The sequence below is a fragment of the Lepisma saccharinum genome, chromosome 8 (genome assembly GCF_977018435.1).
Source record: "Lepisma saccharinum chromosome 8, izLepSacc3.1, whole genome shotgun sequence".
Lineage (NCBI taxonomy): Eukaryota > Metazoa > Arthropoda > Insecta > Zygentoma > Lepismatidae > Lepisma > Lepisma saccharinum.
The window spans coordinates 87175613-87200082 of NC_139236.1; the positions used below are offsets into that span (position 1 = coordinate 87175613).

General features: G+C 35.9%; 1 protein-coding gene and 2 long non-coding RNA genes across 4 annotated transcripts; 2 read left to right on the forward strand and 1 right to left on the reverse strand.

Annotated features, from left to right (window-relative positions):
* Nucleotides 1-5421: 5421 nt before the first annotated feature.
* On the reverse strand, nucleotides 5422-23987 carry LOC145991620 (uncharacterized). The gene is made up of 3 exons (XR_014442082.1): nucleotides 23939-23987; nucleotides 9106-9340; nucleotides 5422-5535 (listed from the first exon to the last, which is right to left on the reverse strand). It is a non-coding gene; the product is annotated as an uncharacterized LOC145991620 (long non-coding RNA).
* LOC145991618 (uncharacterized) lies at nucleotides 6089-11247 on the forward strand. Its single transcript, XM_083127679.1, has 3 exons — nucleotides 6089-6157; nucleotides 7118-7433; nucleotides 11147-11247. The coding sequence occupies exons 1-3, from the start codon at nucleotides 6097-6099 to the stop codon at nucleotides 11157-11159; spliced, it is 390 nt and encodes a 129-aa protein (XP_082983805.1). The 5' UTR covers nucleotides 6089-6096; the 3' UTR covers nucleotides 11160-11247.
* LOC145991619 (uncharacterized) lies at nucleotides 18298-23724 on the forward strand. Of its 2 annotated transcripts, XR_014442080.1 has the most exons (6): nucleotides 18298-18443; nucleotides 19205-19235; nucleotides 20072-20119; nucleotides 21274-21318; nucleotides 22853-22893; nucleotides 23456-23724. It is a non-coding gene; the product is annotated as an uncharacterized LOC145991619 (long non-coding RNA). The 2 variants fall into 2 exon arrangements; XR_014442081.1 differs by lacking the exon at nucleotides 20072-20119.
* Nucleotides 23988-24470: the final 483 nt, after the last annotated feature.

Sequence of the window (24470 nt, forward strand, 5' to 3'; positions counted from 1 at the left end):
CGATCCAAGTATTTAATTTCTTCTCACATTTAGGTGACTTCTTCCCCAGACGGGGAAACACCGATACGTTTTTACAATAAGACCTTGGCTAAATCTTCGCTACGCCTTCCTGTAAATCTGCTTGTCATTCAGCTAGTTTCTGGAATCTTGAGTGGAGCTTCGCAAGCCGATTATCCACGGTGAAGCTTGGATGGGTTTCTGATCAAGAGTTGTCGCACACTTGAGGTACTTTCGCATGTAAGAGTCCCAAGAATCTGACCTTCACAACAAAGGAAGAACGAACATCGGCTTAATCTTGCAGCTGGGTGGTAACCTCTACCAAAAGTTACCCCGAACTTTTATCAATAAGTTTGGTGCCGAGACAAGTCACGAATTTCGAGAAGAAAACTAGACCACAGATTTGTCAAGACGAGACCAAGAATTAGGCACACACTTGTAAAATCCAGACAAGACCGAGCGATACATTGTTATGATATTTGTAAAATTTAACTAAACCAAATTTGCATAAGGCGTAACTTGAAGTCCACCTTAGTCCATGTACTTACTTTCTTAGTTACTCTAGCTGTCGTCACATGGTGTGGCTTATTCAGGAGTTAAAAACTATTTAAGAAGCCACATGATGTGGTGAAAGCTATAGTAACTAAGAAAGTAAGTACATGCCTAAAATAGACTTCAGCTACTTAGTAAACCAAATTTACTATACTGCGCGACATCTTCAGACTTACCAGACAAATATCCACCTGGTTGCTTGCAGACAAGTCACACATTTTGTTTATAGTAATTTAATTACACAGTGGCAATTGTGAACCTGAGCGACGTGAATGCATACATCGATTGATTGATTGATTGATTTAGTTTATTTTACTTCGCGTTTTGTGCCTCTTGGCTAATTTGCGAAGATGGGGATGAGTGATGAAATGATGAAATTGATGAATGGACATTCATAAACAACCAAGCCCGACCAGGATTCGAACCCGGGACCCTTGGCGTCGCAGCGCGATGTGCTAACCACTCGGCCACAGGGTCGGGCGCATACATCGAGTATTCATTATAAACTTGTTTTCCCTGGCTTGTACTGCTCGAAAACTTAAGGAGATGTTGTTTTGTCTTCCGAGACCGAGACGGATGTTTGTAATTCGAAACGAGACAAGAATTTAGAATTCGAGACGATACCGAAGCTCTGTCAAACCTCGTCTCGATACCATCTTTATAAGGAGCCGGATTTATCAATGGGCAGTTGCCTCCTTTGCAGGGAGATGATTGTTACATCCCAACGAACAAAAAAATGTTCGGTCAAGATAAAATACAATCCTTCAATAACCTTTTCCAGAGCCCTATAGTTATAGCAAGAGTAATACAAAGAAACTATCCGAGACTAAATACTAAAATATTTGATTTTTTGATTGCAAGACTGTAACGTTAATAATAAGTTATCGAAGAAGGCTTCAAAAATAACTTGCAGAAAGAACACATTGTTGCGATTCTGTGATTAGCATTTTATTTTGCTGCCAACCTTAACTCCTAGGTGTGTATATATAGGCTTGTATGTATGACATACTGTGTATTTTTATGTACATGAGCCCCGCGTATGTGTGGAGGGGTTAATATATAGAATCTACACATATTTCCAAAGTGACATTATATGCTTACAGAAAATTCTGTGCCCCCAGGAACGTGCTCAGAAATAATAGGAGTGCTTCATTTAAAATAATAAACAGTATATTAAGCTTTAAAGTAGGCAGTGGGAGGTAAATTGACAAAATTTAATTTAATTTGTGAACAGGATTGAAAGATGACATCCCTTAAGATGGTATCAAATACAAGAAGCCGATGAAGAAGTTGTTTTTTCAAACGCACAGACTTTAATCATAAATATTGTTACAGTTTTACTATTTCTTCAACAAAAGCTTTTGGAATTTGAACCTTCAAATTTTCAAAGAAAATCTGCTCCATTCGCGAATTCCCCTGCCAAGGGGAAGGAGAAGACTTGTTTAGTAATCTCTTTGTGTACAGTTCATTCAACTGGTATCCCTTATTATCTTTCATCCCCAGTGGCGATAAATGAAAATATGACTCATTGTGAAAATAGCTCCTCAATTGACACCTACGTACATTTCCTGATGCAGATCTATGACACGGAATAACATCTCATCCTCCTCTCGATCACTAAAAATTACATGAAACTTAATGAGATACCACAGAACGTTCTTCTACAATTCATTTCTTTCAGAGAACATTTCACATCGTTTTTGAAAGAAAATCGGTGTTCCAATTTGCATTTTCAAATCCTTGAAGCGTCACCTGTAACACGATAGGTTACGGAGCACTTCCTGCGCACAGGGAACCTTCATTTCGATCACGTTCTGTACATAATGACACTCACATCCCATTATTTCGCAGAACAACCGTCCGGGGATGTTAACAATTGCCTCTTATTGCTGCTAAAGGCTTGCTGGAGTGTTGTAGGCAGCAAATGCTATCCGTAAAAGCCTTCAGCTAAAATGCAAGCGTGGTTTGCAAGCAAAGTTGCTGTACTACGAGTCATCAGTCATTGTAGTGTTGTGAGAAGCGAGTTGTTCACACGACCTCTCAATTTGCTTGCAAGAGTTCACAGAATGTTAGTGACCGTTAAATTGGCACTTCTTTTGAGAGTAACGTCCGTTTTGGGCCACTCAGGTAGGTCTAATTTTGTGTAAGGGTACAAGAAAAATCGTTCTGTACACAAAGTAACATGCAGCACGAAATACGAAGACATACGAGAGCGAGTTAACATAAGGTAACATGGTCGAGGTTCAAGATAGACACTGTTATCATTAACACTAATTGCCCACCTTGGCGCGTTGATAAAATTTGTGCAAGGGCAAAAGTTCAATGTTGCCATAGCATACTCACGAAAAAAGCCACCAGGATGTTCTTTATCCATCCGGTGAGCATGCGAAAAAAACGTTTTCTTTCTGGCAACTTAATGATGCGTTGTCAAATACGAAAGAGATATCAAATGCTTTGGAATGCTCAGAAGCGCTTTGCGTGTTCGTCCATGACCGCGCGAAATGTATTTTTCCTTCGCACACAAACACGAAGTTAAAAAAGTGCAAAGTCAACACGCAAATTCATTACTTACGCTGCAGTCTACGATGCATAATTACTTCTGTGACCTAGGTTAAGACAAAATGAATGCAAAGTCTTCAAGAGTTTACGTATATGAAAGAAACATAACAGAACCATGTTTTGAAAAATTGTAATTTCTTGCATGCAGACACCTGACAGTCTTCTTTAATTACTTTTAAATGTATTCTCTAAGAACGAACTGACTGTTCGAAGTTGAGTTCCGGGTGTGACAATCACACGCTTCAAATCTAAATATTTTGCTCATCCATATCATCATTATAGTTTCAGAATGATGACATTGTTACTGTCCTGAAGACTGAGGTCTGTGAATAACGTTGTTTCTGGGCAACTCAAGAATAACTGGAGTTCAGGGTGTGACTCACACGGCGGCAAAAGCTTCACCTACCACCACAAAACTTGAAAACTCTGTGTGATTTTACAACTTTTTTATCTATCATATTTTTGGAGAGGAAATGTAGATTGCAACATATCATCTCATGTCTTTTATTCCAGTGAAAACATTTTTATTTTTACTGTTATTAATTTTTTTTAAAAAGTTCCGGGTGTGACCTGTGTGAATGCCCCATTAATTAACTCCATTTAATACCATATTATTAACATAATATTTTAACTGAACAATATCAAAGGGGAAAAGAACCTCCTCAACTCATAAATTTTAATAATAACCTAATTTATTTGTGAAAATTACAAATTTATTGAGCATTGCTTATACTCTCAATTCTTAATGTAAAAAGACAACCTTTATCACATTTTCCACTTCTCTTTGTTAATCTGAATTCTTAATGCAATTCAAGGACATGTAAATATCAAATTAGTAACTATTTAGTGTCCCGCACTAAGCTAAAGCTAGAGTTTAAGTTTATTGCTGTTTAAATAGTATTTGGACTAATTTTACTTTTTGAGTGGTAGGATCACTTTGTCATGGATTGGCCCAAATATAATATTCTCAAATATAGGTAAAATTACTAACTACGGCTTGCATATAGGCTTAATAGACATACTGTGACTGTAGTCATTGTCTAGTACTTCGCGTTGCCTAAAAATGAACACATATGGTCAGTGCTGAGGCCAGGAATTTAGTAAGGGTGATTTAACCGTCGAATGAAGGTTATGATATTTTAGATAATATTGTACTACTTTGGAAAACAGAAAATTCCATCAGTGTGTTACCAGAATATAAGCCTAGAAGTAAAATAAAAAAAGTTAATAATAATAATTAAAATAAGCAATACAGTGTGCAGTATATTCTCAGTAGAAAAAAATATAGTCTACTATAATTACTCAACTCTGCTTGAAAAAAATAATCGTTATAAACTATGTATTGCACATTTTTCCAAGTAAAATTTGCAAAATATTTCTAAAACCCGACTGACATCTCAGAAAGAAAATACAGTCTGTTACAAAATAACTGCACCACTTAACACAATGGAACGCAAACTGTGTTTTAGGTAAAATGTAAACAATTATACCACTCATATTATACTTTTACTTTAGATTAATCCTGGGCCTTGTTTTATATGTCTCTTAATAATTAAAGCCTGGATATTGACCTTTTGTCATTTGTTTTGTTTTTTTCAGTAAAATAATCATTACATGTTGATTTTGAACAAACTGATATTATTAATAAATCGCATTTCAACCCCAATTTTTGCTAGCAAAACTCAATGTATCTGCTCAAACTATGAGTGAAAACAGATTTTCCACCCACTATTCACATGATTTCCACCAGTAAACACGGCTTCACGTCAGGAACATGAGGCAGCCATTTGTAAACAGACGCCAGAGATACCTGTTGGCAGAGAGTGGAATGAAAGACAGCAGTGCAAAATAACAAAAAAGAATCAAGATGCACCAAGGAATCCCTGGTGTAATTTGCCATTGTTTAGCACATTATTATAATGACAATTTAAACATATTTCAATATTCTCCTCCCCGTTGGAGGCACATAGTGGTTCGGATCCCACTTTAAACTGTAGGTCCAGTCCCGGTTAGCCTTTCTGTGCATAAAGTGGACTTAAAACAACAATTCATAATTCATATAATATTCTCCTAATTTTTAGCTGTGGTGCAGTTATTTTGTTACAGACTGTAATTAGAATTTAACTTTTCTTGCTTTCAATGAACCAACTACCCTATAAATTAATTCACCATCTTTGCAATTTCCTTTTCAAATAACAATATTGAGAGGTTATTTAACCTCTTCTGACCCATGGACACTCTAAGGCAGTTTTCAATTCCGCATTCAATATTATGACATCGTTGTTATTTTTGTTGTTGTTTTGTTTTGTTTTATTGTTTTGTTTTGAGTGACGCTTCTGTCCATTGCGGCCTAGACTTCAGCCATCCTAGTCTATCCCTCTCTATGGGTCTGACAGGGGATGACGTAACGTGGCCGCATCTGGTGATCTGGAAAGGAAGAATGAGTCCCTGGAATGGTGTCACACCTCATTTCCAAGCTCTACAAGGGCTGTTTAAACAGTGCACACCTGAATCTTTTCAAAGAGGATTCGAGAGCGGGCTTCAACGATGGTGCAAATGCATTCTTGTGATGGAGGCTTTTGAAAATAAGTGTGTTCAATTTGTACAACCTATGTCAATAAAATATTGTGACAACTTTTGCATGACTTTCGATACAGCCCTCGTATCTTGGTTTTGACCAGGTTTGGAAGCAAAAGCAAGCCAATACTCATTTCCTCTGAAATTCTGATCTTAAACGCTGATGGGAGCATGCAATCGCACAAAAAAGGATCCGATTTTCTTCGCTGAACATTTAGTCACGCCAAGGCTTCAAAGAAACTTTTTCTCTTAACAAAGTAAAGAAACGCTAGAAGCAACAACCCGACTGCGCAGAATCCTAGGTTGGAAATACACCCACACACTCAATAGTTTTTCTGAATGTTCGATACCCCTATATAAGACTGGTTTGTTCAATGCTGAGTAGTTTTAAAGTCCTCAACAGCTTTCAGGATGAAGACGGCACTTGTGTTTATCATTTGTACAATTGCTTCAGTATCGTCCTATCTAGAAGGTAACTAATAGACAGAGGCGTCTCCTGAACGCATGCGTCAATTGTGGGGAAAAGGACAGCTTGCTCTGAGACGACATTAATGAGCATTTCTACATTCTAATTTCTTCATATAGGAGAAGTATTTACTTCACACGAGAGCGCTCAACTAAGCTTATATTACATTTCTTGGATCTGAAGTGAAAAAGTAATAATTCCTTTCCCACAATTGACGCATGCGTCACTTCAGATCCAAGAAATGTAATATAAGCTTAGTTGAGCGCTCTCGTGTAAAATAAATACTTTTCCTATATGAAGAAATTAGAATGTAGAAATGCTCATTAATGTCGTCGCAGAGCAAGCTGTCCTTTTTCCCAGAATTGACGCATGCGTTAAGGAGACGCCTCTGCTAATAGAACATGATTGTTGATCTAAGAGCTAACTGCCATCTTAGCTATGAGCATTTAGGTATGAACTCAAATGCACAGAGCTGCGCAATTAACACTAAAGTAGTTCTTGTTATTAGTTTGTTAGTAGTAGCAGTAATACACATAAAACTGATTTCTTTGAATTAACTAGGAAGATTAGTTGAACTCTTTGGTCACCATAGACCAAAACGCTTTGTGGCATTTGCTCAACTTAGTAACTTTGACTAAATTGCTTCGTAACTCTAGAGAAATAGGTCCAGTTTGCGCTCTCTGCTTATTACCAAATAACCAATGACTTTTCTTTTGTGAAATGCTCTTTGGGCTTGTGTCCTTTTTCTTGGTTTCAATTTCAGATTCTCGCGTACAGTACGTTTGGCAACATACGGTGTAATCGACTCTCATTTGTTTCGCCCCGCGACACGAAAGTAGACGATGTCAACCGAACACACCCGAAAACTCCCTCTGTCTTCCACTTGAGAAGCCAGCCAGTATAAATTGTAGCAAAAGTAATTCTGTGTGTCATGTGATTAACAAGTTACTTTGATTTACTTCCCAGATGAAACGGATGCCGCAGAATACTATCCAATCCAGTTTGAGGGCAATTCCGCCATTCAGCTACGAAGAGCCAGACGCACACCTAGTCTCTATATTCCCTACGGAGGAAGCACGTCGCATGCTTCAAGCCAAGCATCAGCATCAAGCCATGGTGGCGGGTATGGCGCGGTGCCGTATGGAATGCATGGTGGACGCCACGGATTACATGGTTATGGAGGATATGGGAAATTGTATCCAGTGAGACATCCGATCTATGGCGGCCACGGTGGATATTCCTCCTCATCAAGCCATGCTAGTGCTGAAAGTCATGCTTCGGGGTAGGTAGTGTGCTAGAGTGACTCGACTTCTATTCTCTATCCACAGTAAGAAAGAAGTTAATGCAAACAGAACCACGTGACTTCTAAGGATAGTTCCTTCGTAAGTGTTAGCTCTGCGACAATCAATTCTGCTGCTATTTTCCCCATGAATATTGGTCGTAGATCAACAGCTCATAACTTATGGTGCAACAACTTCAACATAGCAGCTACGTTGTTAAGTGGTGAGGCTTTATCACATGCAGTGTATTCCAACGCGCAACATTCCTGCGCAGCTGCCACTCCAGCAACCAATAGGATTTCTCTTAAGCTGCGTGTATTTACTTACATTAGCTTCACTCTTACGGTGAACAGAGAATATGTAGTAAGACTTGTTGCAGTCAAGTAGTAGAGCATTTGAACGGCAAAATATTGCCGTACAAAATGGCACAATAATTTCTTAACATCTAAAAATTTCCATTTAAAGTAGTTTTCTTGCACTAATTTTGCCTATTCTGGTAACGAACAGGCGCGGCTCAACATAAATTTTTTACCCGGGCGATGTGGAGTTTTGGCACCCCCACCCCCCTTTTACTTCCCACCCTGCCTCCATAAACTTTCCACATGAACATGACCATATTATATGTATTTACGGTTTTAATGACGAAACATAATAGCCTTATTTTTAAATACTTTTAAGTGTTACTATTCAAGAACATGTTCACTGTAGGTATGTACTTATTTAATACCTGATATAAAATAACAATAATCACACTTAGCATTAGTAATTTTCGTCTACACAAATGCAATTCTTTTTAAAAACAAACGTTCACACTTACATAATCAGAAATAAAATTTTGGCGCTACTCAAAGGAGCGCCCTGGTTTGGTGCCTCCGAGGGCGGCGCCCTGGGCAGTCGCCCGTCCCTTAAGTCGCCCCTGGTAACAAACACCATCAAGTACAACAGAATTAAATATAATGGTGTTATTCTGGCAATTACTTAGTAATGAGACTGTAGCATAAGTAAATGAGGTGCAAAAAATATTCGTCTAACATTTGTTTAGCGAAGTGAAATATTTGTTTAGCGAAGTGAAATATTTGTGTAGATATTTATTTTGAGAAAATCTAACAATATTAATTGAAGGGCTCGGATGTAAAACATGGTAAGTGACATTTTGGTCATTTTTGAGTTACAAAGTATAACGTGACATCCTTCAATATTTGAGTGAAATTGTCATGTCATCCAATTTGCATTGGACTCAGTGAAGCCTTGTGAAATTGGTAAACACGACACAATAACACTTTATCTACAGTATAGCTTCTAATAACATTTTTTCTTAATGAACTCAGAAATAACCAAAATGTCACCTATCATGTTTTACATCCGAGCCATTCAATTAATGGATTTCGTAGCACAGATTCTTCTAAGCGAGCACTCATTAATGAAGAAATAGCTCTCATTCTTGACGTTTATTTGACTTGTAACGACAAAATAGAATTACTAATATACTGGAAAAGATATCAATGAACCGGCACCTTGTGACATTCTTTTATTGCATCTAACATGATCCCTTGATATATACAAGAAATGCATGGAAAGGTATGTAAGCGGGACAGTGTTATAGCTTCTAGAGCGTGGACGCACGCGGTAGCGTCTGTCTGTAGTATAAATAAATTTTAGAAAAACGGTACTCACTTTATACTTTGGCTCTGGCCTGGAAAGTCGGTTAACAGCGGCGATGGGACTCGAAGAGCTGACCACGTGCAGTCACTCAATTAAAAACCGCTTGCCTTGGCTTGGTGCTCAAAGGGTTGCTACGTCAAGGATTTTAGTTTAGTTTTGTCTGTCTGCTTCACAATCCAACACTTCCTCTTACACAACACCATAATCTATTGTTTTCAACGTGCAGGATCAGAAGTTTTAAATTGTACTGTAAAATAGAAGAGCAGAAATGCATCAGAGAAAACGCTATACAATGTTTTAAAGTGCACTTAAATACAGAATAATACCAAAATACTTTTAAAAGCAGGATGGGGGAAAATTGGAAGTTGACAAAGATAAAACTAAATGTGTTAACAGGTCGAAACGAAGGGTATTATTTATAACAAATTGTATTAATAATATTGGAGGAGCCAGAAAATATGAGTGGGTAAGCAGAGGGTAGTATATCATCTGGGCGGGTAGTTATTTTGAGGACTCGAAATGGAAATTTTCACTAAACGGAACACTTTATTTTCACTAATACGTTTCTTTTAATTAATTGTTTTTTTCTGGTTACTACAGCATCGAGATAACGACTAGTGAATTGATGCGCTGTATTACAATTATAATAGTTAATATTGTAATATAATTAAGCCTTGTTTCCATATTGAAACCAATAAGTTGCTGACCAAGGCAGTTTATTAAGGTAAAAACACTTAACACGTAACGTTTCGACCCTGTATCAGGGTCTTCCTCAGACGAAGAACTAAACTAAAATGATCATTCTTCGTCTGAGGAAGACCCTGATACAGGGTCGAAACGTTACGTGTTAAGTGTTTTTACCTTAATAAACTGCCTTGGTCAGCAACTTATTGGTTAATATTGTATATTTGCATAAACATAAAATAGATCAAATGGGCCATTCCACGAAAAGTGCTCCTACTCCACGTTAATAACAAAATTAATTAATATGGAAATTATTGTTTTTAATTGTATTAAGGTTTAGATGTTTGTGAATGCATATAATTTACATATTTCACCAATAAACGTTACTAGCTTCTCCAGCATATATGCTTTACAGACAAATGAAGTCAAAATTTGCTACAGTTTTTAAGTGTCACACACGTGACGCACTTTTGTTAATGCTTTTCATGCATTCAGCTTATGCCATGATACTCAAGTTTCTTTCATTTGTTAGCAGACACAACAAAGTACATCATAATTCTATGAAATCAGTTCATTATGAATATTTCAATCCAATCTCATGTCTAGAACCTTACACTTTTTGTCTAAAATGTCACACACGTAACGCTGAAATGCCCCCAATTGATTTGACACGACTAGTCTAGAATTTTCTTCCCTTTTTAAAATTTAAACAAATGAATATCGTGAATGATAGATTGCCCAACAGGAGACATTTTTTAAAATTAAATGTGCCTATCCTCAATACTTTTCTTAATATTACTTATTAAAAAAACACAATTTATGCAAGTGAAAGATACTTCCATATTGTTAATTTGCGTATGATGTGGGATTGTATATATTGTTTGACTGACTTGAAATTTTACTGTTTGGTTAATGTCAGTACAACGAATGTACAAGATAAATAATAAGAATTAACAAAAAAATCTGCAAAAAGATGAAGGCAACATAGACGCCATCATACTCTGATAAGCCCCTCGCGGTAACAACACATCTCCACATAGAGGGGAAACTTGTATAAATGATATAAGTTTACATTGAAAAGGAAAATGTAGTGATATATCTAAAAAAAAATCATTTCTGACGAGACGGAACGGGATGCTTTATCGAGAACTTAACACCACACAATGTTGCTCTACCCACTACACCATGGTGTTTTTATTTTTTTATGTTTAATGCGAACTAACTTGTATCTATAGAGTAAATAATGTCAATAGTTACAGGATTGACTTTAATTTTTCTCGTATTAATAGTATTTTTGTGCAACATAAGAGGTAGTAATAAATTATGCATTTTGTTTTTTGTAACAAGACATTTTGTATGTATTTTTCAGGTATGGTCGGTGATTTTTGAATGAACCAGTACCGTTTCTCAGATATAGACTCCAAGATCTGTGCTTATTGTTGTAAAATCCCTAAATGAAATAAAATGCACGTAAGGGAAACCATTTGTATTCTTTTATTCTTTAACAAAAATATAAATTATTGTTTCTCGTATGTATGCATTGCTTGCATTGTATAATTATTTCTCTTGTAGTCTAGGGTTGTTACAAGCATACTAATCAAACTAAAAATAAATGTCTAATGAATGGAGCGGAGTGTGTGTTCTGAAACATAACAACAAAACCCTGTGTTTTTATGCTTGTAACAACCGTAGACTACAAGAGACATAATACAAATATATTAATGTAAATATAACATAATATAATATAAATAAATAATACTAAAAACTATATAAATTAATGACTTCGCCCTCCAGTGGCAGAAATTTCTGGACACACACCACCGTGACGGTTTCAGAATGCACCGCTTTGGAGAACAGTCTACGCAAAAATCAGAATATCTTGAAGCCATTTCAGATGCTTTTGGGCAAATCCCACCCACCTGAAGCGTGAGACCACACAACGCAGCCCGCATCATGCCATGTCAGGTCATGACGACAGGTTCGCCGACCTGCAGCGGCGAGAACGCGTATAATTTTCCTTTTTTCTTCAATCATGACAGTTTGCCTCCTCATACAGACAAAAAGGATACACGGAGCAAATTATCATGCAGCATTATAAGACGGATCCGGTTAAGGGCCATCGGTGCAAAAGGCCCGAAACGAAACGAACTTCATTCTTCAGAAAAGCGCGGGAACCGACGTTGGTGTAGGCGCGAAAAAGGCCAAAGAACTGTTCGTGCAATCATGAAAACGGTGGAGGGGCAGTTTTCTGCATTCTTCAATTTCATGATTTTTATCCATCTTTTTTCTCTCCACTCTTCTTACATATCAAGTACATCCTGAAAGAGCGACATGTGAAATTATACGTTGCCTGCCGCCTGGGGGAAACTTAAAATGAATGATTTTGGCGGGAATGAGTCATCAGAATTGGACAGTTCATAGACAGGTACTCGTACTGCTTCCACTATCAACATCGATAGATAATGGCGGTACCTTGAAATTACTATAGCTCAGAAACTAAATGCCCTAGAGATATGAAAGATATACCGTTGTACGCAGAATGAATCACAGATTCAGACGATATATAATTTATCCACATTCGGCCTATATATGGAGGGGGAAAGGGGGGGGAAATCCCCTGAAAATACTAGTATGATTGAATTAGGGGGGCCTCCCCCCATGGCGTAGTGGTACGTCTTCGCCTTGTAATCAAGGAGTCCCGGGTTCGATACCCGATGGAGGTACACGGTGGTTCTGATCCCACTTTAAACTGTAGGTTCAGTCCCGATTAGCCTTTCTGTGCATAAAGTAGACTTAAAAACAACAATTCAATGATACTCAATTCAATTCAATGATTGAATTAGGTTAAATATTACTTTAGTACCCAGACGCGTCATCACCGGGTGAGAAAGGATTGACACTAGCCAATGGGTGAATTCAACATTTTTGTTTGGATAGAAATACGAGGGTCACTATTTATATTTTGAGCCTTGGCAACACTGATTGAAGTTAGGAAAGATTTAACATTTGCACGGAATCGTCTGGCATTATTGACCATAACGTACTTCAAATGTTTTGTCAATAGCTTCATTTGTGTTGTTTATGTTGCCTTGGAGATTGCGCGACAATAATAAAATGGAATTAACTCGTGAACATTTTCGTGCGATGATTTTTTACGATTTGTGACGTGGATTATCAAGACAAGAGTGCATCGATCAACTTACTTCCACATTTGGCGACGAAGCCCCATCCTTTGCCACTGTGAAACGCTGGTATAACGAATTTAATCGTGGCCGCCATTCGCTCACCGACGAGATTCGCGAAGGTCGTCCAAAATCAGTTGTTGTTCAAGTAAACATTGATGCTGTGCAAAACCTAATACTGCAAGATCGTCATGTGACATACTGTGAGATTGAGGCAACCATAGGCATTAGTTCCACCAGCATATATAAAACATTACATGATCATTTAGCTGTGAGAAAGGTATGTTCTCGTTGGATCCCACACAATTTGACAAAAACTCAAAAAGACGCTCGCGTCAATTGGTGCAAACAAATGCTCAATAAATACAATCGTGGTGCTTCAAAAGACGTATATAAGATTGTAACAGGTGACGAATCATGGATATATGCATATGAGCCAGAACGTAAACAGCAGTCGACTGTATGGGTGTTTCAAGATGAACCCAATCCAACAAAAGTTGTTCGTGCTCGAAGCACATCGAAACAAATGGTCGCCTGTTTTTTCGGGAAAACTGGTCATGTGGCAACTGTACCTTTAGAGGAACGTAGAACGGTCAACTCTGAATGGTACACAACAATTTGTTTGCCAGAGGTCTTCGGTCAAATACGGAAAACAAACAAACGCCGTCGGATCATTCTTCATCAAGACAATGCAAGCTGTCGCACATCTCGTCTAACAACCGACTTTATGAACAGTCAAAAAATCGAATTGATGGGTCATCCGCCGTACAGTCCTGATTTGGCACCCAATGACTTCTTCTTGTTCCCGAATGTCAAGAATAAATTGCGTGGACAACGATTTTCGTCGGCGGAAGACGCCGTTGATGCGTTCAAATACCAAATTATGGAGGTGTCTCAAGAAGATTGGAAAAACTGTTTTGACAAATGGTTCGAACGAATGCAAAAGTGTATTGACCATAAAGGAGAATACTTCGAAAAACAATAAAGCAGTTTTCAATGCCAAATTCCTGTTTTTTTCATTGTTAGGCTCAAAATATAAATAGTGACCCTCGTATGCTATCTTTTCAAGGCAGGTTAATGCACAGCACCTTCCTTATTATTATTATTATTATTATTATTATTATTATTATTATTATTATTCTTATTATTCTTATTAGGAATATTAATAGACTCCTCTCTCATATTCGATGAGCACATTTCAGAAATTTGCAAAAGAGCAAAGAGAATGCTTGATTATATATTTTTCTCATGGAAAGTTTTTAAAAGGAAGATACCTTAATATTCCTGTATAAAATGACAGTTCGTCCAATTCTTGAATATGCAAATGAATTATGGTTTCTGACTGCAACCAGTCACCTTCAAAAAGTTGAATCAGTTCAAAAACCTTTTATCTGGTAATTATGCACAAAGTTTAAAAAAAAAATACTATGACCAACATTACTCTGAATGGTTAACACAGTTGAATATGTTTACCTTAGAAGAAAGAAGAAAAATGAAAAGGATAAATTTTGTAGAGAAGATATTACCTTTCCAAGCTGACAGTGAATACTTTTTGAATAATATAGCTTATAAAATTCCCAGATATTCCCATAGGTATATCACAATTCTCACATGCATAAATAAGGCCAGAGGTTTAGTAGCTGATCTTGTTGAAACCTATAATTTGAATTTATGTTGATGTATAAGATTGTAGGATCCACTGTTTTATTTTATAATTATGTATTCAATTTTTTAATTTTGTATAACCAATTTTGACATAGTGATATACCTGGTTGTTTAATCGTTATCATCACTTAAATAAATATTGTTATTATTATTATTAGAAAAATACACAGTTAATTGCACAATATTATATAACAATAAAGAATTATTAGTATCAGAGATATAATAGATCTCGTTGAAAACTGTAACTTGAAGTGTAAATATGCTAACTTGTTATGTTATGTTATTCTACAGCTTATGTATTTTATTCGTGTGTAACTTTGTACTTTTGTATTTGACTTAGTGCTGTATTAGGTTTCATACTGTGCTCAACATTTAAAATAAACGATTATTAATTATTATTATTATTTGATATAGTAGTAGTAGCAGCAGAAGCAAAGTATTTTGGATAATCGAACTCCAAGAGGACACGAAAAGAGTCATGTATTTCTAAATTTTATATCAATATAAGAAATAGACGTGCAGCGTATAATAGTTTGTGTAAAAGTAACAAGTTACTTGTAAAGCAGCTAACAGATACTTCTTGACTAAGGGTAACTCTAACCCAGTGCGTGTAGCGTATAATAGTTTGTGTGAAAGTAACAAGTTTTTACTGATTAGAATCTAACTTTTATGCTTGTTTATAATTTTTATCACACTTTGATTCTGTACATTTATATTCAGACATGCAAAAAAGATATATATATAAAATTAACTATTGATTTTCTCACTCGTTACTTAAAAATGAAAGAATAGCCGCGTGCTGTTCATATTTGGAACACATTCTAGAGTTACAGATAATCTAAAATAAACTGGAAAAATAACTTATGGTTATGAACTAAACTCTGAAAGATATGTTCTTTGTCTCCATGTTAATGTTTATTTTTCGTCCTTATTCTTTACCTGTGTGTGGCAAGAGGAACCTCATCATCTTTAAACTACATAATGTAATAATATCCTGTTTGAAATTGCTCGTGTCCTTATGTTTTGTCCTCTTTTTTTAGGCAAAACAAGAATAAGTAGACTTAAATCTTACTTATGTGATCGAAAGCACTTCGCAGCCTTCCTTTCGCTATAGAAAAATAACACACCACTAACAAACAAACAAATGAACAACTAACTTCCATAAGAACCAATCAACGTATTCATACAAAAAAAATGTACATTAAGACGAGTTTTCCTCACTTGGTAGAATCAATGCAAGAAAGAATAACGAACTGCACATGGGTTCATTAGCACTTATTGGCTACAAGCGCTTCTCGGTGTAGAAAAAAGTCATTTCAAGCCCAAATCATTTGCTTCCTAATAACCATAATTGTTCCGTGCAACCAGAAATCTAAGTGCGTCCTCTTTCCTTGTAATTCGAGCCGGAAACTAGAAAATATCTTGCAAAAGGTAATGGTGTATCTCTGGGCAAAACACTTTTAAGTTATATTAAGGGAAGAACACGAGGTTTTTCAGGAAAAATAGGCACATTCGAATTATAGCCAATTATTGTCATTAACTTCGAATTGCCACTTTGCCGATCACGAATGCAATTTGAAACCTTCGGGGGAGGAAACATTGCGAGAGCGACATTACGGTTTCCTGGAAGGATGTTGGCTGCGACCCCTGGCGTGTATTCACACCGAAACCTTTTAATGATTACAATGCTCCTAGTGCAACAAATGCATAGGAAAAAGAACACCGCCTCTTGTTACTTCACTGCAGATAGATTTTCTTCGACGAAATGCAGGTTAGAAACAACAGGTGGCTCTTTGTAATATTCACGTAGCGAATAACAATGAATTCGCTGTAATGGAGATTTGAGCAGCCAATAGAATCACGGATTCAATACTTTGAACACAGCGGCGGCGCCAGGATTAATCATCTAGGCATGCTGAAGGGGTGAGGAATGAAATTTTGGAGGTGAATTCTTCAAAATAAAGAAAATATAAAACATGCGTACATGTCAGTACATGAAATACCAATCAACTTTTAGTAGGCTTCTATGAAAATATACCAATCAAACTGAAAGTTACTAGTGACTGAGTCATTTTTGCTTGCTTGCTTTCAGATTAGAGTCAATAGCTTGTTCATTGAATATTATCTTCACAAGTCACCTAATATGACACTGCAGCATAGAAAAACTGATTTGGTTAAATTAACAAACCACGATTAACTAATCCTTTTGGTAACTGTAAACAAAAGAAAATAATAGCGTTTACTAAAGCGTAAATATTTTGACCAAATATTTGATAAGTATAAACAAAATTACACGATTTTGTATTGGTGAATAAAAATTTGTTTGTTTCCTATTTAAACAAATATTTCATTTCCAGGAACATTTTTTTGGTTATTCCAAACCTTTTTTTCCCCCTATGAAGAGTATTTTTAGGTTAACAATAGGTTTTGAAAATGGTGTGCACAAGCACCTCTTCGCACAACCCTGGCGCCTCCCCTCTTGGAACATGAATTCTTTACTTGTTTAATCTTTTAAAAAACATACATATCCTTCAACTCGGTCTGCTTGCACTGTGATATAACTTTAACACTTCTGTGATTTTAATAATGTGAAAGTAATATACTGTTCTTCACGAATTTTACAACTCAAGCGAATCACAATGAAATGCAACAGGTTAAATCACAATCATTTAAGCTGTTGTTACTTAATTGTTACATGAAGCTGTCAAATTTGTTACACTCTAGAAATATAATTTTGTTATGAATGAGTAAGAAAATTACACTTGTGATTTCCACGTGGCAGTCACAACGATGTTAGAGAAAATGAATGAAATCAGCAATGGGTAATGCGGCTGGTATTGTTTATGCATCTGACTACATTCTTTTTGTACTGTTATGCACAGACAGAGTGCCAAACTGGGGGAAAACTACAGTTTACTTTCTCTTGTAGACAAGTTATTTAAAAGGCCATAGTGAGGGAGCAAAAAGTAAAAAAGTGGGGGGAAACCACCCCTCCTCGCACCCTAATCGCCAACACTAGTTAACAAGTTGAACATTATGGTTATTTGTGACACAGCTGCCTAAGATTCAAGACAGCGATAAACGTCATGTTAGTTATTAACAGTAGGAAGGAGGCCTTGTAAATTCACAAGGAGTGAAATCTGAATTTTCTTTCCGATTAATGTAGTGAACATCAACATAAAGGAGAGATTATTGGGCTATTTCTAAATTCTGTTTCTCAAAATGAATGAGATACAGACCAGGACACTTGGCAATAAGGGTTGAGTAGAGGAAGGGGCTGCTAATCGACATCATCCCTTAACATCAGGTCTACCAAGAACAGCCCCTCTTCCACACACACACATACACACTTACTGAAAACGTTCAAAAGGGGTCCTTCATATTTACTGCACGTTATATGTGCAATTTCCACATTCTAGAATCTAGACACCATTGCACAGTAACGTTTAAACAAGAACTCCTCACCATGCTTCCACAAGCAGTAAAAGAAGATTTCTTTACTTCTTACTGCGTGGAAAAATGTGTTTCAGTGGTGAGCAACTGCACGCGAACAATAAACTCAACATAAAAACAAAAGCCAATATGAAATTAGCGTGACACAGAAAAAAACCTCACGGTACGAACTCGACATATGTTAATTGCAAAACCATTTCTTCGTAGCGAAAAATCAAAACAAAGAAATTCTGTTTTCATTTGGTTCAACCCTACTGCTGCATTTCCTGATAAAACAATACAGTCAAGTGGTGTACAGAAAAAAATAACGTTCTCTTCTGAGAGATGAAGGTTTTTCCGGTAATTTTACTTATTATATTTGCCCAGGTCAGTAATCATTATCTTAATATCGTTAGATTATTCAGTATCATTAAATATGTACACTTTATATAATCACCATCTTGGTAAGTGGTAATGTGAATTGTGAAATGATGTGGGATATTCATATGCATTTCGAAAGTATGAGAGACACACCATGTAAATATCATGTATGTATTGCTCACTCGTGTAACCTAACACATCGGTAAACAGCTTATCAAAGCATATAACGAAAAAACACCACTCAACAAATAAATATTGATCTTTACTACGGCATGTATTAAGCTATGGTAAAGAGTTGATTTCTTACCTTGCTAATGTTTTATTAGGCATGGAAATTATTTATTTTCCCTTCACTCAAGCAAGTGTCATAAATATTTAACGACTTCTGTATTAGAATTTGACACAACGAGTGACGTACTGCCAAAGTTGTACCTTAATATTAGTTAACTTGGAAGTCGTACCATATATATTATCCTTGGTCGCACTCCAATATCATTGAATTGAGGTCATCCTTGACCATCATGAGTGACGATAAGGCATTTTTCAGAAGAGTACTTTTGCAGGTTTTGCCGTTATTTACACTTTTCGCCGCGGTGTCGCTAGTGAGCGTCTCAACCAAATCAAATCAGATGTTAACAAGGAGATTATTGGAATTATAAGAGATTGAAGACAATTATTGTGATGTTCTGATATAGTCTTGACCAAAGAGGAATTTATCCACGAAAAATGAAACACATTCAATTTATTTTCCATTTTTTCCTTTACAGATGTTCCAATCAGGAAATTCCTCTAGAAAAGGTATGTGCAAGAGAACAGTTTATCTAGTTAGTATAAACCTTAAATTTTAATAAGGCATGTGTCAAATTCGTGTGTGAAGAGGAAATTATTCCACGTAAGAAAAGCACGAGTGCATGCATATTAGTAAAATGTGAGTGTTTCTGATGATATGTAACCTGTAGAAATAACGATAAAATTGAGTTACAGCTTAGGATCAAGTTTAATATCTGTTGGTCTTGATGTAAATAATATATAGATGTGCCTTGGATATCAAGAAAGGTATTCCAAAAATATACTAGCAATTCGAAAACCGCACCAATTGTTCAGTCGAGTCACCAATAGATGTCGTATTCAGCTTGAAACATTTATTGCAAAATTTAGAAACACGTCTGCTTTCATTATGAAATATGGATATTCAAGAAGGAAACTTGTTCTGGACTAAAAACTAATCGATGAACACAATTAATATTAAAATTACAAATTTCAAACTATTAAATGGGCATTATAAAATGAGATTCAGGCATTTTTTTTGCATTTTTTTCAAATCAGATAAAAAATCTAATTAATCAATTCCAAAGTTAACATTTTTGTTTACCTTCGATTACCAAATCTTATTCCCAAGTTAACCATTTCGTCATTTTTATGATCAATGCTTTACGTCAACTGTGGAGATTTATCGTAGAAATAAGCTACGTTAAATAACCTAATAAGCCAAAAAGTTCAAGATATTTCTATTTTTAGTACAAACGAACTACTGCTTAAATTATAATTTTGTTTGTTCATGATATATTTGAACTTTATAAGTGTGTGCACTTTACACATTTATATTGATTTATATATTTCAAATATATTTTCAGATAAGCAAGCATGCCCAAAAAATGTGGATCAATGTTGTGAGCAGGATGGTGAGTCTAAGATATTTAATTGTTCAATTGAATAATTTTTTGTGCAAATAATGCCCACCAAGTACTACTCAATACAAATCGGGATAATTTATGTTGTCTATTTTTCGTGATCGAGATAAGAAGGTGAAGCTCAATTAGTATGTAACGAGACTAATCAGAACCACTGATAAGGATAATTTCTATTGGAATAAATTAATAGTGCATTGAGTTTTCATTATATATATTTTTTTAATTTTGGAAATTTCATTAGTTTTCCCGTAATAAATATCTGACCATAACTAGGCACTTCTAATTGTCCACGGAAATTTGTTTTGCATCTGTGAACGATTCTATTGTTGACTCGAAGAGGGCAATTAACGGGTTAATAGCATAGAATTATATATTTCTAACTTGTTTCCGAGATATCGAATGATAGTCGGGTATTTAAGAGGTTTCAGCTGTTGTCTAAAAGTAGAACCATCGGGCGCAGGGCATACCCCGACAACAGGACTCTGAAGGAATCGGTTGTGTGGGGAATAATCCTCTTTATAGTTGTGGATAACCACGTTAAAAACACAGGGTGTTTCACTAGTAGAGTGACCCAGTAAATTACTTATTATGGATATCTTGATTATTGTAGGAAGATAAAATTTCAGTAAACATATCTGAATAGACAGCAAAGTGAATGACACCAGGTGCCATGTCATCCTCCAGATCGGGCAACGCGACACACTTCTGACAAATTCATCCGATTTTTCTTCAGGAAGAGAATAATTGCAAGAAACGTTGGCCATCTTGGTCCCCAGATCTGCCACCCAAGAATTTTTTTCTTTGGGAATGCTGAAGGATAGGGTGTACAAAAGTATTGGATACACTGAAGCAAGTCACCACCGAAAATTACCCACATCACTTCTGATATACAATCTTGGCCAAAACGACAAAACTTGTCACACTGTGTTTGAATCAGAGGAGTTGCTACTTCAACATTTGCCATAATGACAAGTTATTCAATTCAGGTATGCTGTGTCACAGCTATAATAAATAGCATTTCTATAATAAATATTTTACTGGATCAAAGTATTACTGGTACACCCTGTGTATTGATCATTGAATTTCTATTGAGACAGTATAGGTGTATCACTGTGATCTAACAGTTTCTTTTCCTCTGTTTTCAGGATACACGACACCTTGTCCACCCGATACTTGCTGTCCCATGAAAGGTAATGTTATGCATTATATTCCTGCTAATTTTTCTTCCTCCACCAACTGCTCAGTGGAATCATCTGGCCTACAAAAATGACAAATAGATGACAAAACTTACCTCGGTACTGAGATCAAGGAAAAATTCCCTTCCGATTCTGACTCTTAGGAAATTATTTCCAAATTTTTTTCAGGATTTCCAAAATGTTAGTAAATTTCTAACTGTGTTAAAATCAAAACTTAATTGTCAATGCAATGAGTTCTGAAATACAATTAGTATCACAAATTTCCATAATATGGTAGTTTTCCTGTCAGAAATCTGACAATAATTATGTGGAGAAGTTCTGAACACTTTCTCCTCAAATGTCATATCCCTCTAGTCCTTCGCAACTAATAAAATATTCCACACTGGACACCTTTAATATTATTTTATTAAAATTGTGAAGAAGACCTGTCAGTGGACCTGGATCTATATGATCAAACATCCATTGGATGTATGCCTAACTGTATTAATTTGATAACAGTTAGGGCATGAGAGCACTATGTCCCCCAAATCATCTTGGACACTGTTTAACTAAACAGTAAATATCGAAAATATGCTATGTAAATAAAATTTTCATCTTCATGTAAATATATTCGTTACGATTAAATATTTCGCAAGATGTAAGGTTTTTCAAGTATATTTCAAACTTTCTGATCTTTATACAAGGGAGAGCCCAATGAAACCCTTAAAGGCCCGACAAAAATTATAGGGCAGACTGAATAAGTTTAGTTTTACATGAGGTAATAACTGTTCAAGTGAGCTTCAAAACGCCATTTTGACATTTTACATGACTCACTTGAACCAGTGAAGTCCAGTGTCCTCTGGAAGCCTAAAACGTATAGAAAATCTCCAACAAATGAAAGTTCAATATCTATAAGCATGCTTACCACAGCAGCAAGTTTGCGAATGGAGGACGAAATTCGAAAATGGACTCAGGTGGGTGAAAATACCTTGGCAGTGACTCATCAGTGACTGCACGTGCATTGTAAAGATTTTTCTTCTTGGGGTATAAAGGTGACAATTCATAATTGAAAATATATGTAGATACCCAATAGGTACTAGTCTACTAGATATTACGTCCCTGCACTGGTCAATGACAGTTGAATAAGGAAGATAAATATCTAGGGTTGCCATTTGTACTATCCAATCATTGTTGAAGATTTTCGGGTTCCCATTGATCTGATTGATTGACTGGTTTAGTGTTTTAAGTCCACTTTATGCACAGTAAGGCTAATCGGGACTGGACCTACAGTTTAAAGCGGGATCCGAACCACTATGTGCCTCCACCGGGTATCGAACCTGGGACCTTTTGATTACAAGGCGACGACGCTACCACTGCGCCATCGGGGAGGCCCCTGAGTCCCATTGTGGCTGGCAAACTCCACTGATGGTGATGTGTGTACATCCGCCTCTGTAAGCTGTCGACTGAAACTGACTTGATTACACTGACATTTTTCTATCAATTGTGTGTAAGGTGAAGTGTGATAGTATTTCCTTTTGTAAATTAACAGGTTCTAGACGGTACGAATCGGCATCACCACAATATACCCAGGTAAGTCAGTCATTCAACTTTATATACAGGTTCATATAAAACTCAAGCAGTTTAATAGTAATCTATACCAAACTAAATGCTCACTCAAATTTTGTAATATGTGTACATTGTGAATCCTCGTCTGAAGACGACCCAGTTAGAGGGTGGAAACGTTACGGTTTTAGTGTAAATTGTTTATACAAAAATGTTTGCCTTGGTCAGAATTTTAATGTTTTATTAACATGGAAACAGAGCTTAAGAGTTTAATTATATTTGGGTGAAATCCGCCAGCAAGTTCAGAAGCATTTAGAAAACAACTTCAAAGTTTAGTAGACATCCTGCAAAAATGAACTTACAAAGTACAAAATATCAACATTACCGTCACTACATATACATACATGATTGTTTTTTTTTTCTGCAAGTACTTTTTACCCGATTTGTCCATTTTAAATTTTCGTTTCGCCGTAATTACTGTAACATATCAGCATATCGAGATAGGTTTATTTTTATACATGACGTCATACATAAGTAAATGGATACTAGACAATCAAAAAGTTTAGAATGCTTTCTATTTTACTTTCAGAAGAGGAACAACCCACCTCCACGGGCTAACAGTATTCCAGCTAGAAAATCGAAACCATGAAAGGAAGTAAAATGACGAATCGAAGAAAGATGGAGGATATTTCACGAAAATGTTCTTTCATCATTTCAAATGCTTCATATTATCTCACTGTATTCTTCAAGTTCTATGCTGCTAATTCTCCAGCTTTGGAAACAGATTAGAAAACACCATAATGTTAAAGAAAATACTTAAACATGTATATTTGAACGAAATAAAGATAAAGTTGGTAATATCATTAATTTCGATTATAACAATGACCTGTTGACATAATGTTGTCCATGTTGATTATACGAGGACTACTTGGTGGGCATTATTTGTACAGTCACGGACACTTCTGGCTTGTAAAAATCCCATTGACTTTTAATGGAATCATTACAACCCAGAAATGTCCGTGACTATACAATAAAAATTGTCCAATTGTACAATTAAATATCTTAAACTCACCATCCTGATCGCAACATTGATCCACATTTGTTGGGCATGCTTGTTTATCTGAAAATACATTTGAAATACATAAATCAATATAAATGTGTAAAGTGCACACATTTATAAATTTCAAATATATCATGAACAAACTAAATTATAATTAAAGTAGTAGTTCGTTTGTACTAAAAATAGTAATATCTTAAACTTTTTGACTTATTAGGTTATTTAACGTAGCTTATTTCTACGATAAATCTTCACAGTTAGGATAAAACATTGATCATAAGCAATTTCCAATGGTTAACTTGGGAATAAGATATGGTAACTGAAGGTAAGCAAAAGAGTTAACTTTGAAATGGATTAATTAGATTTACGCAAAACTTTGCATAGCTTTCTTACTTATAAACTGATATTGTTCAAATTGCACACGTTAAGTAACTCTTCCTAAACAGAGATGCTACTCAACGTGGTCTCCATCACAAGGGATGCATTTGCGCCTCTCAAATCTCGAGTCCTCTCTGAAAAAAAAGATGTGTACACTATTGTATCCACT

What these genes read in the sequence shown, in the direction of transcription:
- LOC145991618 (XM_083127679.1), top strand. Translation starts at nt 6,097, where the DNA reads ATGAAGACGGCACTTGTGTTTATCATTTGTACAATTGCTTCAGTATCG. An exon ending in AGTATCGTCCTATCTAGAAG is followed by an intron (nt 6,158 to 7,117) that starts GTAACTAATAGA and finishes TTTACTTCCCAG; the next exon opens with ATGAAACGGATGCCGCAGAA.